Raw genomic sequence first — 15,599 nt, 5'->3', positions numbered from 1 at the left:
CTTAAATCTAATCCAAGATAATCCATCTTTATGCCGATAAGAATCGGTCTACAACTGCACTGCTGATTTCAACAGAGATATTTTGAATAAGTATGATCTGTCAAGCAGCAACATGCCCTTGTTTCAATTATAGGAAACCAAACTAAACTGCAAAGCTGCATGTTTCATCGTACTCCTTTTTTTCTTCCTGACATGAATTTTAGATTATACAGAAAGTTATGTATTAAATAAACATGACATAAACATTTTCATTGGTAAAAAGTCCCAAGCTATTTGATTTTGTCATTCTCTACAAAGGATACGGTTTTAAAAGTTTTTTGGTTTTTTTTCCACTGTATATGTTCTTAACCAAGTCATGTGTCATTCTACATCACCTCTAGGCTGAAAAGCTTTACGGCAGCTGTGCAAAGTTAAACACTGTGAGCAGAAGTTGCGCACTGCTGAGCAAATAGGCAAAGCATGAGTGATTTGCTTGAGTGAGTTCTATTATTCTTCCTTTAGAAGATAAAACACCATTTGCATATAGATAGCCACAGCCTAACGTAAAACACAAATGCTTTTAGTTAGTGTATATCTGGCATGAAAACATGCCTAATAAATTAACCTAAGGCAAATTCTGTTTTTATGAATGTGTGTGACCTTATTTTGTATGATAGTGATAATAATACTACATTAAATTGTGCTGATATTTACTTATAGTAGCTTATTTTTAGTGGGGGAACTCCTTAAGTTCAGTGTAAAAATTATATTTCACAAAAAATGGAATCAAGAACATTCTGAAGATGTTTATTGTAGCTTTATTACTCTCCACTTGCTGGAGCTCATCAATAATAATAACTATAATTTATTTATAAAGCACTTTCAATCAAAGAGCCTTGCAAACAGTTAACAGAAATGAAAAATGCTTCAATGCGACTCACATAACAAATGGAAAACAAGTGGGCCTTTAGCTTCGCTTGAAACCATCTACAGAGAATGTCTGTCTTACATCCAGAGACAGATTGTTTCAAAATTGCAACAGAATTTAGGTACCTGAAATGAGAACGCTCACTCACCAACACACTTTTTTCTAACCCTAGACATAATACTCAAAACTTCCTGATAACAGAGGGCATGAGAAGGTACATACAGATTGAGAAAATTATTTAGTTCATAAAGTAAACCCTTCTTACAGAGGCCCAGTGTGTATGTTGTTAAACTCTAATTGTGGGACGATATGGTTGCAGAGGAGTGAACTTTAAACTAACGTGACGGTGAATGAGCAATTTAGCCATCACATAGTTTTAACTCAATGTACTTACAATTTTCTCCACAAGATGGTGCTACAGCACAAGTCTCGGTCTCCACAGGATCTTTCTTGGCTCTACCCACTACAGTTAAAGCCAAAATTATTCATACACTCTTAGATTTACATTTGAAGTCATTTTCATTGAATCACAAAGTTTATTTCTGATAGGAAATAGGACAAGCATCTCTCAAAGGATAAGAAAATAAATAAACAAAGTACACATTTTGAAATAAGTATGTTTTTTTCCTACATTTTATAGAAAAAATTGGCATTTTAAACTATTACTCCTATCTTCCTGAATGATAAATGGCAAAATCTTTATGGGCATTGTAGCAACTAAAGCCTGCTTATAATTTCTGACCAGGACTTTGAATGTTTCCTCCAGTATTTCGATCATTTATCTTTGGTGATGAACTCCAAGCCTGTGGGGTTGGAAGGCCTCTTTGTCATCACCCTAATCTGTCGTTCTTCCCACCGATTCTCTATCAGATTCAAGTCAGGACTTTAACTTTGAGAAGAGGGTGTAATTTGGCCTGTGGGTTCAAAGGGGTTTTCTTTTAAATGACAGCAACAAAGACACCGAGCTTTATAAAAGTCATAGCACAATCTGAAACACAAATTCTTCAGATTGCAGCAGCTGGATGTTTACACAAATCCTTTCTTTTACTTCCAAACTAATCTAAACACCTTTTTCAACTAAACGGATCCTGCTTGAATCAATTAATCCAAATATTTCTTTGAGCTTTTCTCATGAGATGAGCCAAAACTTTGTGACAGTCAACCTGCTGATGGACCGAACCCTGAAGACTAATGACTGGGGATTAAAGCTGTGAAAAGGTGTTCAGGTGCTCACAACTGTGACCTGTTTTTACATGTATGTGCATGTGTTTTGGTTCCTTTGAATGCTACTTGATGTAACACAACGCTGTTTGATGTCTGGCTACATCTACACACACTGAGTTAATTTTACAAAGGAAATGAAAGTGTCTTAAAAGAGGGAGCTAAAGGGGAATCAGACTCTGAACTCTGAAGACATTCAGGTTGATTTACGTGAATTAAGAAACCTTATATGACCTGATAGTCCATTATGTGTATTGAGGTAAAGAGCGTCTATCATCAAATATGATTAAAAAATGAATTTTCTCCTAGCTTTTTCCTTAAAGTGACAATTCATTAGCTGTGAAACGCTTTCGTAAGTAGCTTCACCTTTTGACTGAAAAGACATAAATCACATGTATTTTTTTGCATGTATGCTGAGGCAAAAAGCCAACAGCTTCTACATGATGAACAGCTTGGTTTATTTATACAGCTTCAATTCAATTCATCGGATGTACAATTTAAAGGCAGTTTACAGAACTTTACAATTTTGTATCGAATGCAGTTAAATTGAAATTAATTTATAACAATTCAATTCATTCCAACCGCATAGGTGTATCTATGTGAAAAGGAATAATGCTCAAAAGGTTTATTTCAAAGTCTCAGTCACACAGTTTATTTCTGTTAATTTAGTGAATGACAAAAATATTTCAAGTTACTAAGAAAATACAAATATTACATAACACAAATAAAAAATGGATTGTTTTTGTACAAATGCCATCCTGTGTATTCTTGCTTAATTGAGTCCAGCAGTTCTTCACTGAAAGCCTCTAAAAAATAGTAAACAACAAAGTCTGACTGTTAAATAAATTAACATTTCATGGATATGCAACCATATTGATAGAAAGTTTAGTGAAAGGAAAATGTATTATTTTAGTCTTTGGCTCTGTAAAAAATACACTAGTTGCACCGGTGCCTCTCGACCCCATAGTTGGTAAATTTGGTTTAGACTGACAAAAAACATTTAATTTTCCTTTGATATTCATAAAATACTTTCTAATTGAATTGAATCAGATATAAAAATAACGCATTTTTGCCCGAACGATTGGCAAGGTCATAGAAATACTTTTGAAGGAACCTGGACGCCACCTGTGACCTTTTTATGGACTGCAAAGAATCTTTGAATGGTACGTAATGAGAAACTGCTCTTGTGGGTGAAAAGTCTGATCTGTTGATGTAGAAAAAAATATGCAAATTCACACAAGCAAATGCTTTGACAACCAAAGCGTAATTGCATGAATTCACCTAGACCTAAAAGTAAAACATTAAAGCAATGACAGGAAGAACAAACGAAGCTTTAAAATGTGCTGTTTAGCAGTGAGGCTAAGGCAAAACTGTAAAAGTAATACTGTATAACTCGGAGCACCTAAAACATAGCCATTGGCATCAACGAGATTTTCCTTATCTCTTTCTCTCTGTGTATTTTTCGTCAGTGAATCACTTGGAGAGGAATGCACGTTATTAACTTCTACAAATAAGCTCGGTGAAGCTTCCCAGAAGAATGTAAGGGCGTTTGCTGTGTGTGTCAACTCATCTCTCTCTGAGGGATTAGGCAAGACAAAATAGGCGACAGACAGCCAACCATAAAAAAACCAAAACAAAACATCAAAACGTTCAAACAACTGGGACAATGTGTTCAGAGGTACTCACAGATTATTCACACGCAGACGTGTCAGCAATAGTGTCAAAAGTGATAAGGCAAGCTCATTTGTGTAGCACCATTCCTGCAAGAGGCAATTTAGGATTGTGAAGATACAATTAAAGAAAAGTGTAATAATGCTAATAATGCATGGAGAGAACATGTAAACTTCATTCAGATAAAAGCAAAAGTCGAATTTGAACCCAAGTCATTCTCACTGCAAGGCAACATTACTGCCAACTTTACAACTAATGTAGAGAACTATCTTTTGAGAGGTTCTTGTCTCATCTGTAATTGCAAAAACAATTTTTGGTTGAATGAAAATAGTTTTAAATTTAAATCTAACAGGGATGGGAATCATTTTTGGGCTTACCTGTAGGTGCAGAATATAAGTGGACTTAGAACGGAGCCTTGAGGAACCCCACATGGCATCATGATTGGCTTTATCAATACTGTCTCATGGGCCTTGAGTGCTTCATGTTAGTTACCAACAATTCAGATTAAAGTAGGGGATATCACATTTAATTTATTACAGTTTAATTATACATATTGCTGGTTAAGATGATTCAAAATAATGTAGTTAGTCATAAGTAGTTGTGATTCTACTTATAATAAATTACTTCTGACTAAAGTTCCTGCAGCAGTCAGAGAAAGTGAAAGTTTTGACTCAGACATTTTGCACAAAAGAAACCAACGTTCTAAAACCAGTGTGAGGTGACGGTTTAGGTGTGGCTAAAAAGTAATTTCTCCTCCATATCTGCAGCCGTACACAGGAGACCTTAAAAACAACATGAGTCACACTTTAAAAAGTTTTTTCTTTACTGACCACATAAATGCCGACGGTCATAATACAAAAATATGCTGCCTTGAAAGATACAGTTCAAATGATATTCAGCAGAACAAAATCAAACACATGATTTATACAATGCTCTTACTGTTTTAAATCTTTTTATTATTATTATTTTATATTGTTTAGGGGAAATAAAAACAAGTCTGTAAAAAACCAACAGCATTAGTTGAAAAATAATTAAAATATAACCCACACACCACGATTAATACCAATCTTACAAAAAATGTGTAAAAGAATCTTTATATATATAACTTCAGTGTGATTTTTATGTTTATGTTTTACTTTTTGTTTTTTAACCTCAGTTATCATCCTCTTCACTTGGTTCTTATCCAGCCTTGCTTGCCACATTTTTCATTACTTTTAGCTTTTTTGACAAAATGGCTGATCTGAAGTTTATTTCCTGACTTATGGAGATCAACATGATTTATTTTAATGGCATGTTCTCTTGTCTTTCCATTTTGATGAGTGCATGGCCAAAAGAATGGCCAATAGGAAACAGGAAGTGAGGAATTATTACACTCTAATCAATCAACCAAAAAAAGTAAATTATAATAAAAAAAAGATTAAATTGCATTATTTTGTCAGTATAACTTGTGGTGAGGGATATGATTTTTCCCGTTTCATTCTTAATAAATGAAGGTATTCAGATTAAAAGTTGCATTTTTGTAAAATTTTCAGTCTCAGAAGATGTTGCGGCAAAAAAAAAACAACTGAGTTATTACTTTTTTACCAGGCACGTCAATATATGTGGGGCTTTAACACAAAAAGAAAACGCTACAAATATATGCTATAACAGTAAAGAATATAATTGCCTTAAAAAGGAAATACTTTTCAAACAATAGTAAGAAATAATAGTTTACCATTGAGTTTGTCTGCACAATGTTTTAAAAGGTTCATATATTTTGCATGTGATCTAAACCTGTGATATGTAACTTCACATCTTTATTCTGAACAGCGCTTTTAAAAATGTTCCTCTGTACTAAACCAAGTAAACTGCTTTAGAAAATATCAATCGATATCTAATATCTAATCGATACAAAAACCGAGAGGGTTATACAATCCAAACACAATAAGAAAACAAATTGTGTGAAGCACAATGGATGAATGATCAAGCTGTTTTGCACATTTTAGATTCCTCTTGGCTTGTCGTTGTTGCAGTCTTTTAATCCTTCTCAGAATTGCTTGCACCTGGATGTCAACACAGACGGGCCTCCGCCTGCGCTTAATATGCACTCTGAAAAACAACAAGAAGATGCATAACAGTGCAGCTTTGAAACTCAAATGTCACAGACCAAAAAAAACATGTTGCTTATTGATAGTATTTAAATTTAGAATGAGCCACACATTAGTAGAGTCGGAGGAAGATGAGACCCTTCAGACAGACAGACAGCAATGAATAAAAGACAAGAAAATTTGATTAAATTAATGAAACCAAATTAAAGGCTGAAATGTAAGCATAAATATGAAATGGCGCACATAATACATGCAAACATGCATTTGCCTTTTTAGTCTGATTACTTTCTAAAACTTTCACTTGCTGTACTTACACCAAAGCATCGATGTCACAGATTCCATCGCTGTACTGCCGCTCCCATCGATCTACTTTCAACAACAATTCTTTTGTAATCATTTTAGTACTGATGCAGCAGCTTGGGATGCTAGCTGCAAAAAACATGACAGAATGTTAGGAAAAACACATCAAAAATAATTTCACATTGTGCAAACTCCGACAAACAAAACTAAAAAACGCTTTCTTAATATATCTAGTGCTTTGACATGGATGTTTCCGATAAGCTTAATTATGTTCTGGATATTTTTGAAACTCATAAAACTCCCAGTTAGATTGAAATCTTTTCATTGTGCAGCAGTAGCCTGCAGGTTGTAATCAAGTGGACGAGAAATACCAGTCAAATGTTTATGTGCTGCAACAGGCACTTATGAAGATAGTTAGTGAAAGTATGAAAAAACGGTATTAAACACATTCTAATAGTTTTTACTTTTAAATCATAAAATAGCAGGAAACCAATTCACTAAAAATTCCAATTAACACTTAATCAAGAAATTGCTTCTGACTAATGATCAAAGATTATCAAAGATCTGTTTCCTTTGTGTTTCCACTGATGAGGAAAGGTGCAGGGCTTACCATTAGTGGATGTGATGGCTATAGCACTCAGGAAGGCAAGCACCAACACCACCTTTAGATCCATGATGGCAGAGTAACAGAGTAACAGAGAGGAGAAACTGTCTTCAGAGCATAAACACCATCAGTATATATACCGACAGTCAACACGTACGCTCATGTTCAAACATCCACAAACTCACCCCCTCACACACACACCACCCAGCATGAGGTGGAGTGTGGATATGCTACTGCCAGCAGCTGTGATTGTGTGTGTGGGGGGGCAGATCTTTATCAGGACAAATTGTGTCATTTCTGAGCTGGAGCTGATAAAACTGTTAATGCTGACGTGTGACATGGGAATGCTGCACGTAGACAAGCTTGGACAAGTTGGATGTCAATGCCAGATGACAGACTGACAGCCTAACAAGCACCACACCAGCGGCAACAAAAGAATATGAAAAAAAAAAAAAAATCACAGTTGAATCATTTAGTTTAAACTGAAACCTTACTGAGGTCACAGTTTAAGTCAGAGATGTCAAACTCCAGTCTTGGAGGGCCGCTGTCCTGCAACTTTGAGATGTGCCGCTGCTGCACCACACCTGCATAGAGTAATTAGGTCATTAGCAAGGCTCTGGAGAACTGATCTACACAAGAAGGAGGCAATTACGCCATTTCATTTAGTTTTTTTTGTACCTGTGGCACACCTAAAAACTGCAGGACAGTGGCCCTTGAGGACTGGAGTTTGACACCCTTTGGTTTAAGCCTTTGAAGTCAGTTTGTGCAGCTAAATACTTCTCAGTTTAGAAAGACAATGAAGTCGGAGTTCCCAGGGAAGGTGCTCCAGACTTTTGCTGCTCCAAAGGTGTTGAGATGGAAATGTTCCATCTCAACCTCTCAACAAACAGACGAACATGCAGTAAATAAATCGATTTTCAATCAGTTTTTTGCACCAAAGAGTTAAGAATATATAAACAAGTTTTAACCGAGGCGCTTTTAATGTGTATATATTTGAAATATGTGACTGTATAAAAAATAGACCAGGGTGTATTTACTTATTGCAAGGGAATGCAAAAGTTTTGCGAGGTAACGCAAAACAAAATTTTTCCCCCATGTCCCTTATAGGGCTCCATATTCATGTGTTTGCAGCACTTACCATCACTTAATTCTTGATTGAACCTGTAGGTCAGTACTGCAATGGGTTTTGTGTTGTATTTCTTTATTTATTAGTGTTTTGAAATGTTTTTAATGGTATTGTACACTGCATCAAAAATGCTGTGAGAAATGTAGTTTCTAGCAACTGTAACTGCATCACTGGCATATATAGAAAATTGGCAATAATGCCAACTTTGATAAGATAATATGATGTTTCAAGATATAATGCAATAAAATGTATTGACATGTAGTATGATAAGATATGAAAAGATAAGATAAAATAAACTGCAGTAAAATAAGTTGCAAAAAGATCCAGAAAGATAAAATAACATAAGATATAACTAAGAAACCCAATAACCATTGCAGTAGACACATGCCCTTTTGTGAATTTTTCTGTGGAACATAACTCTAAATTATTCTCTGAAAATGTGCATATTTGTGGATTCGGTAAGATATATAAAAAAATTAGCTTGGGAAACAATGCTACTTGACAAATAGCCTCTGCAAAAGCAGCTCTCATTGGCTGAGTCCTCAAACTCAGGAAAACTACATCTTAGCTTCTGTGGCAGTGCCACTTCGGTTTTATCTGTGTTTAAAGTATTAAAATAGGTGGTTAGTGCTATGTTATAAGTGTTTTTAGAGGGGGTATCAAGTATTTGAGGATTTCAGCTATTTGCGGGTGGTTGTGGTTTCTACACTCCACAAATATCAGGTGCCCACTATATTTCTTATCCCAGGTTTTCTCCCCTTATGAATAAATTTACTCAAGCGAAAGGCTGGAAATATTAAAATTGTTCGGTGTGAGATCCTGTTTGTTTGTTATTTTAAAGCTGCACAGTGAGTGCCTGGTGACATAAAGCATTGCTCACCGCATCTCGCCACTCTTTAGAAGAAAAATTTGTAACAAATTTGAGTGCACAACAATTCATGTTGCCTGCCAGTAGAGTTTTCCACCTCCGCTGTGGATCTCTGCTGCTCCTCCAGAGCTACTGTCAACATCTTCTTCTGTGATGAAAGCTCTTGTTGCTTGCAGGGATCATCTTATTGTCCATGAGGCGCATTCTGTCTGTGATTGCTGTAAGCTCCTGCACACACACACACACACCCCCACACACACACACACACACACACCACTCTTATCTTTTTCATTAGGTCGATGAACTAATTTATGTAAGGGAGCATTTATATGGAAATTAATGTTATTTATATTTTAAAATAAAATACAGTTTTGGGTATGGCTTAACTTTGCATCTTAAATATTAATTTTCAGTTGTACTTGACAAGAAGAACTGTTTAAACATGCCTTTTGGTCTCACATTTATTTGGCCTCATACTTGTTTTTCTTTTTAAGGTACAAAAAGGTACTAACCACTATGCCATTTTATGATGTATTGTGATTTATTGCAAAAACATAAACTACAATTTAAAACAATAGGATACAATAGCATCTGATAAGCAATCCTGTGCCACAATAAGACTGAAATATACAGTTATAGTTAAAAAACGATTACTGATTTGCAGACACATGCCACAGAACAAATAAGCAACATTTTAAAGCACATTTCTTCAAGCTGATTATATGATTATCAAATATATGCTGCTTAAATTCAAGCAGAAGCATTAATATTCTATACTATAAATGTACAGAGCATCTATTTATCTGTTTTCGGCTCTAAATAGATGAAGTGTTTTAAGAAATATGATTCGAAGGTTTTAACAGGAGAAAACAAAGATGTGAAAAAAAGACATTGACAAACTTTAACAATTTTTAGACATATGCTGCCATAACTAACCTCCCTACTCTCAAAATTACAACATTCTTCTTTATATACAATGCCCACCTATAAAATGATCAATATTGGCTGTTAATATACAACAAAAATTTAATGTTGAATTAGAGCTGAGGGTTTTATCAGCTCTATGTTGACCATGTTAATGATTATACAGCCTGGTGTTTAGATAACTTTGCATCTTCATCTTGGGAAGCAATCAGAGAGATGTGAGGGATTCAGTGATATAACATGTAGATACACTGCAGTTTCCAAAATTTTTCCTCCATACTTAACTTAAGTACATAAATCCAGAAATGATACATTATTTCCATCACTCATAGAGTTGAAGTAAAAGCAGAACCTGAATATTTTAATCAACAAGACAAGTGAAAGAGCTTGTAAAAGAAAACTCTTAAAAACAAGAAACATAATGGACAAGCAAAGTAAAGTATATGTTGCACAGCTCAGTTTTTCTTATGTCTGTTCTCTTTCTCTGTTCTCCAGTTGATCAGATTCTGCAGCCGTTTTTTATATTTTGGGTGAGCACATGATGGTTTCCGCTGGCCCTTTATGTACACTCTGTAAACCAAAAACAAGATTGATGAGATTTGAGAGAGTTGAGATTTTTCTATTTCAGCTGTTCAACCAGATAGCATATAAAAACGAGTAGTGTGTGAAAGACACTGCCAGCTGAATGGGGAACATTGAAGCCCAAACGACTCACTGCGTTGCTACAGTTTTGCAAATAAATGATGAACAAAGCTTAAAGCACAGCACATAATGCATGCTGTATTTATTTATTTGTTGTTTTGCTTTATTAATCTCCGGTGGCTCATTTGCCTGTACTTACACGAGAGCATCGATGTCACATGCTCCACTATCGCTCTGGAACTCCCATCGTTCAACCCTCAGCAGCTTCTGAAGGGGGATATTTCTTGTTTTGATGCAGCATTTCGGGATGAAAGCTGAGAAAAATAAAATAAATGAAATACAACACACGCTATGCTTGATTGAAAAACAATAAAAAAGAAATCCAATCAACTTTGTATCTTAGTATAACTGCCTTCAAAATGTTTCATCTAGTTATGATCTATAAACATCCTAATTAGCTTTGGAGTTTTGCCATGTGCTGTTGTAGCCTGAAGCTTGTGACTAATTGGACCAAAAATATCAGTTAAAGCTTTACATGTTGTAACTGGTATTGAACCATATAATTTGTCTGTAAAGGCAGAAAAATTAGGCTTAATTTTTTTAACTTTAAAAGACTGAAACACCAATTTTTTTTATAAGTTTTATAAAATTTTATAAAATTATAAATTTTATAATTTTATAAATGTTTAAATATTTTTCCCAAAAGCTGCTCCTTTTGGGGGAAAAAAAAAGAAACCTCAAATACTTCAATTTACACTAATTCCAAAGAATACTTTTAAATAATAATCAGATCAAATGGATTTATTATCTGATTATTTTGGTCTGAATTGCGCAGAAAGGTGCAGGTCTTACCGTCAGTGGAGATGATGGCCAAAGTCATCAGAGAGACGACCAGGAAGACGACCTTTAGATCCATGATGGCAGAGGAACTGTGGGAATAAGCTCTGTTACAGCTCTATATAAGCTGATCGTGAACGTGCACGTGCATGTGCACACACACCCCTTCCAGGCCAACCAAACAAGCTTTTTAATTTAGATCACTAACTGAAAGCCATAAAAGGCTGAAGAGCAGTGATGATTGGTGGAGTTTAGGTCTTTTATTAGAATAAATCCTTCTATTACTGAACCCGGATTATTAAAACTGCGGCTGGCGGATTGATGCAGGAATTCTACCCAGAGACAGGCTTGGACAAGTTTAATGAAAGCACATCAACCGACTCTCTTTTGATTCATTGATGACACATGGTTACCTGACAAAGACACATGCAGCAACAACAGATATAGGAAAAATAAAAATAAAACCGTTGAATCATTTTTGTTTAGACAAAAAGCCAGAAGGAGGTCAAGAGGAGCAGAGGATTTGTGGCAAGGAAGATACCAAATGTTCTACGTCTTTGAATGCAGCACGTCTGATTGGTGCTGTGCATGTTTCTAGATGATTTATGTTTTTCCATGAACATGACTCCAACACGTGTTCCTGCAGTGAAAAGGCAAAGTTTTTTGTTTTGCTTTTGGAAAACAACAACAAATAATGTGATTGGATGACTGGAGATTAACCGTGTATTACGGGCAATGGAAATGTTTAAGCGTTGTATTGTATTTGAAGCTCTAAACCTTGAGTTGTTTTTTAAGAATTTTTTAAGTGCAGCAAAACTTTAAAGCTACAACAATAAGTTTGCAGGTGCAAGATGACAACACAAAGAAGGGAAAGTTGACAATTTATTAAATTTTATTCACTTATGCATCACCATTTAGCAGATAAATTAATCTCACAGCACAATCAAAGAAAATTAAATAATTATTGCTGCTAACAGGAGCTCAAAAAACTGTTTATATTTGCTTCCATGCCCAACAATAATGGTGTTTTAAAACCTTTTTTTGATTTTTCATGGAGAAAAGAAAACATTTTCACTACACAATGAAATATAACACATGGCCTGTTACCCAGAAGAAGCTTCACAGTAAAATTAAATTGACCTTTGTTACCTTGTCTTAAATTAACTGTAATTAACCAATTTTTTTTTTTTTGGTTCAGCCTCACCAGACATGATCAGGTCTGATTACTGCCTGACCTCTACAATCAACAATTTGCTCAAATAGAACCTACTTGTCAACGTGAAGTAACCAAAAACACTTCAAAAGCCATTCGCACCTGAGATCTAAAGAGCATTGAGAACAGATAAGATTGACATCCATTTTTCTGAAAAGAGTTACAAAGGGATTTCTAAGGCTTCGGGATTTCAGTGAACCACAGTGTTTTATCCACAAATGGAAAAAAAACAGGAAACAGAACTGAAGGATAAAAAGAGAAACAGAACATCCACCTTTAAGTAGCTCAAAAACACAAAATGAAGATTTTACAAGGGCTTTGTCAAAAACTTAAATGTAATTACTGTGCTGTGACAGAACCTTTAAAAAGCTATTCATGATTGAAAATTAATCTGAAACAATGTATAAGACTCAATTTCCGTTATCTCAACAGCTTAATGGCGATTGTTGCTGCCAGATAGAGAAATCAGGCTAGTTGGTTTGGATAACTCTATTTTCTTTACAAATTAAAAAATAATTTAAAAACTGCTTTAAAAATAAATAAATAAATAAATAAATAAATAAATAATTCAGGTTATCTTTGTGATGATCTAAAATATTTCAGAAAATATTTCACAAAAAAGTGAAAAAAACAAACAAACAAACAATGAATTAATCTGTAAGAGGACAAACACTATAGATAAAGTAAGCATTCTACCAGAAAGACATAAAATGTGACTCACAGTAAGCAGTTATACACACTATTATTGGATATATTGAAACTTTCTTTACATCTCGGAGATCAGAACAAGTCAATGTTATTCTAAAGTGATTCCATTGGCGGTAATACCATTCATCGTCACGGTAAACACCGTTCGAGCCAATGTTCATTGTAGGAGCTTCCCACATCTCACCACATGTTGTGCAATTTAACTGAGCGTGCAAGAGGACAATATAATTTAGGAGGAAAAAAAAAGTTTTTGCCCTGGAGGAGTTTTTTAAAGTAGCAAAGGCAGCAGACAGGGAGATGTTGGTTCAGGAACTCACACTAATGTTGTGATAGCGATCAAAACCGACACAAGAAAGCATTTTTTGTTCACAGATGGACTTTTGTTCCCACGTTCCAGACGCTGAAGCAAGAGTTTTGCCCTTTAGGTACTCCTTCTGTCTTAGCCATTGCGACATGAAGACAGTGATGCACTTAAGTTGTATAACAACCCAGCATGTTTGCTTTGCAAAATAAACAGTAAAGATTTACTTTGGTGCACCAAATAATCCCCCCGTTACCTCTGCTTGACTGACGGCTGCTTTTAGAGAATGTGGTTTTAAATCACAGCAATGTCTCTTAAAGAATCAACGATAGATAAGCAATAAGAAAGACATTGTACAATTACTATCTCAGTCTTGACAAAGGCGAGATTATTCACATTTTAACAGAAATTGAAGCTGAAGAAGACAGTAGAAAGGTAACGGAACTCAAACAGCAGGTTTCCACAGAAAGAACTCGTGTTCCACAACAGGTTTGGTTCCTATGTCACCAAGCGGTGGTATTATGTTGAGAACTCATGCCCGATTTCATCGATTTTGGGAATCAAGCATGCATCATCAACAGGAGGTGTTGCACAACATGGAAGAAGAGTAGAAGAAGATTGTGGAGTTCATCTGCGGCCCCTTTTTCTGCCATGCTTGTTACTTCAGTTTGACCGGCCCACAGGGTGACACCACTAATAACGCCGCAGTTCGCGCTGAAGAACCAGGTATTGCTTGGTGTCCAACTGGAACCTAACTGGACATTTGGGAATCTCGTTCCTCCAATGGAAACACGTGACACTGGTTCAAATCACGTTTAAGAACTGGAAAGAGCTTCAAACTGTGTTTGTGGAAAACAAACTCCTAGCAGAGAACTTCAGAACGACCTGGAACCAGCATCTACAGCTCTTCCCAAAGAAATGTGTAACACACTCATACATGAAAGACCCAATAAACGCTCACTGTGTAATACTTCACTGTGGAAGAAAAAGCATGAGAAAGGCAGCAAATTGCTTTTCATTGGCATTGTGAAAAGCCAGTAAAATACTAAAAATAATCTGGTCAGATGAAACCAAAACTGAAGTCTTTGGATGACAATGCACACATTGTCATCCAATTGATGACAATGTGTGCATTGTACCTATGTATTTCTTTTTTTTTTACTGTAAGAGAGAATTAAAAATAAAGTTGTTGTGCTTTTAGTTTCAGCTGTATTGAGATAAAATCACTACTAGATCTAGGGTTTGCAACCAAGTGGCTCTTTTTCTCAGAGTCTCACTTAACACAGATAATAAATGATGAAATATTATCCTGTTGTTTTTTTATTCCATTGTTTTGTTCTTTGCCCCCATGAAGAAACACTGATCCCACCATGGACCCCCTCGTAAATTTAGTGTAGATCAGCCACTGGCAAGATACAAGGAACACCCAGGAGAGGTTATATGAAGGCTGAAAACAAAGATGAGCTTTAACGCAAGAGAATTATCCCAAACATATTGCTAAGAAAATTTTCTATTGAAGTTTGAAAGAGAAAATAAAGTTGCTAAAATTACCTAAATCTACAGATAGAACAGAAAATAATGTATAAAAGGGGCCCCCAAAATCTTCAATTTGTGTGAAAGAATTGGTCAAAATCTCAAAGTTTCTCCAAACAGGAATTGTTTTCAAGCTGTCATAACCAGAAAAGCATTTCCTTCAAAGGTGGCTATTCCTTGTTCCATCATTCCACTTTGCTACACATAACTTAATTTTTGGATTAATTAGTTTTGCATGTCCATTTTTGATTTTCCTCTGAAATATTGACACTTTGCTCTGTTTAAGGGCAGATGCAGGTCCTGACACTTGGAACAAGACTGAATTTTAAAAACAAAAGGATGTATAATGTATAGAAAAAAGGCTGTAGGCTCTAAAACAAAACTGATCGATTGAAACGTATAACTGTCTAAATCTGGGAGGTGCTGCATTCACTTCCAGCTGAAACACAATGCTGACAAACCGCCATCACCTGCAGCTGTGCCACCCTTGTCAGAATTCATTTATCATTAAAAAAAAGACGGTAAGAAAATTACAATTCCCATCCACTCGTTTATCAAATAAAACATGTTGGCACAAGACTATAAGCTCTCTGCGCTTTAAAGGGGATGACACCAACTCCATAAATTACTGACTAAATCACATCAATTACTTTAGAT

General features: G+C 35.4%; 1 protein-coding gene across 1 annotated transcript; it reads right to left on the bottom strand.

Annotated features, from left to right (window-relative positions):
- Positions 1 to 4,598: 4,598 nt before the first annotated feature.
- Positions 4,599 to 7,209, bottom strand: ccl27b (chemokine (C-C motif) ligand 27b). The gene is made up of 3 exons (XM_032578494.1): positions 6,797 to 7,209; positions 6,201 to 6,315; positions 4,599 to 5,887 (listed from the first exon to the last, which is right to left on the bottom strand). The coding sequence occupies exons 1-3, from the start codon at positions 6,858 to 6,860 to the stop codon at positions 5,680 to 5,682; spliced, it is 387 nt and encodes a 128-aa protein (XP_032434385.1). The 5' UTR covers positions 6,861 to 7,209; the 3' UTR covers positions 4,599 to 5,679.
- Between the last annotated feature and the right edge of the window lie 8,390 nt (positions 7,210 to 15,599).

This window comes from Xiphophorus hellerii, chromosome 12, assembly GCF_003331165.1.
Source record: "Xiphophorus hellerii strain 12219 chromosome 12, Xiphophorus_hellerii-4.1, whole genome shotgun sequence".
In the NCBI taxonomy this organism is placed as follows: Eukaryota; Metazoa; Chordata; class Actinopteri; order Cyprinodontiformes; family Poeciliidae; genus Xiphophorus; species Xiphophorus hellerii.
The sequence above is the reverse complement of the archived record's forward strand: the minus strand, read 5'-3'. Positions and strand labels throughout refer to the sequence as shown.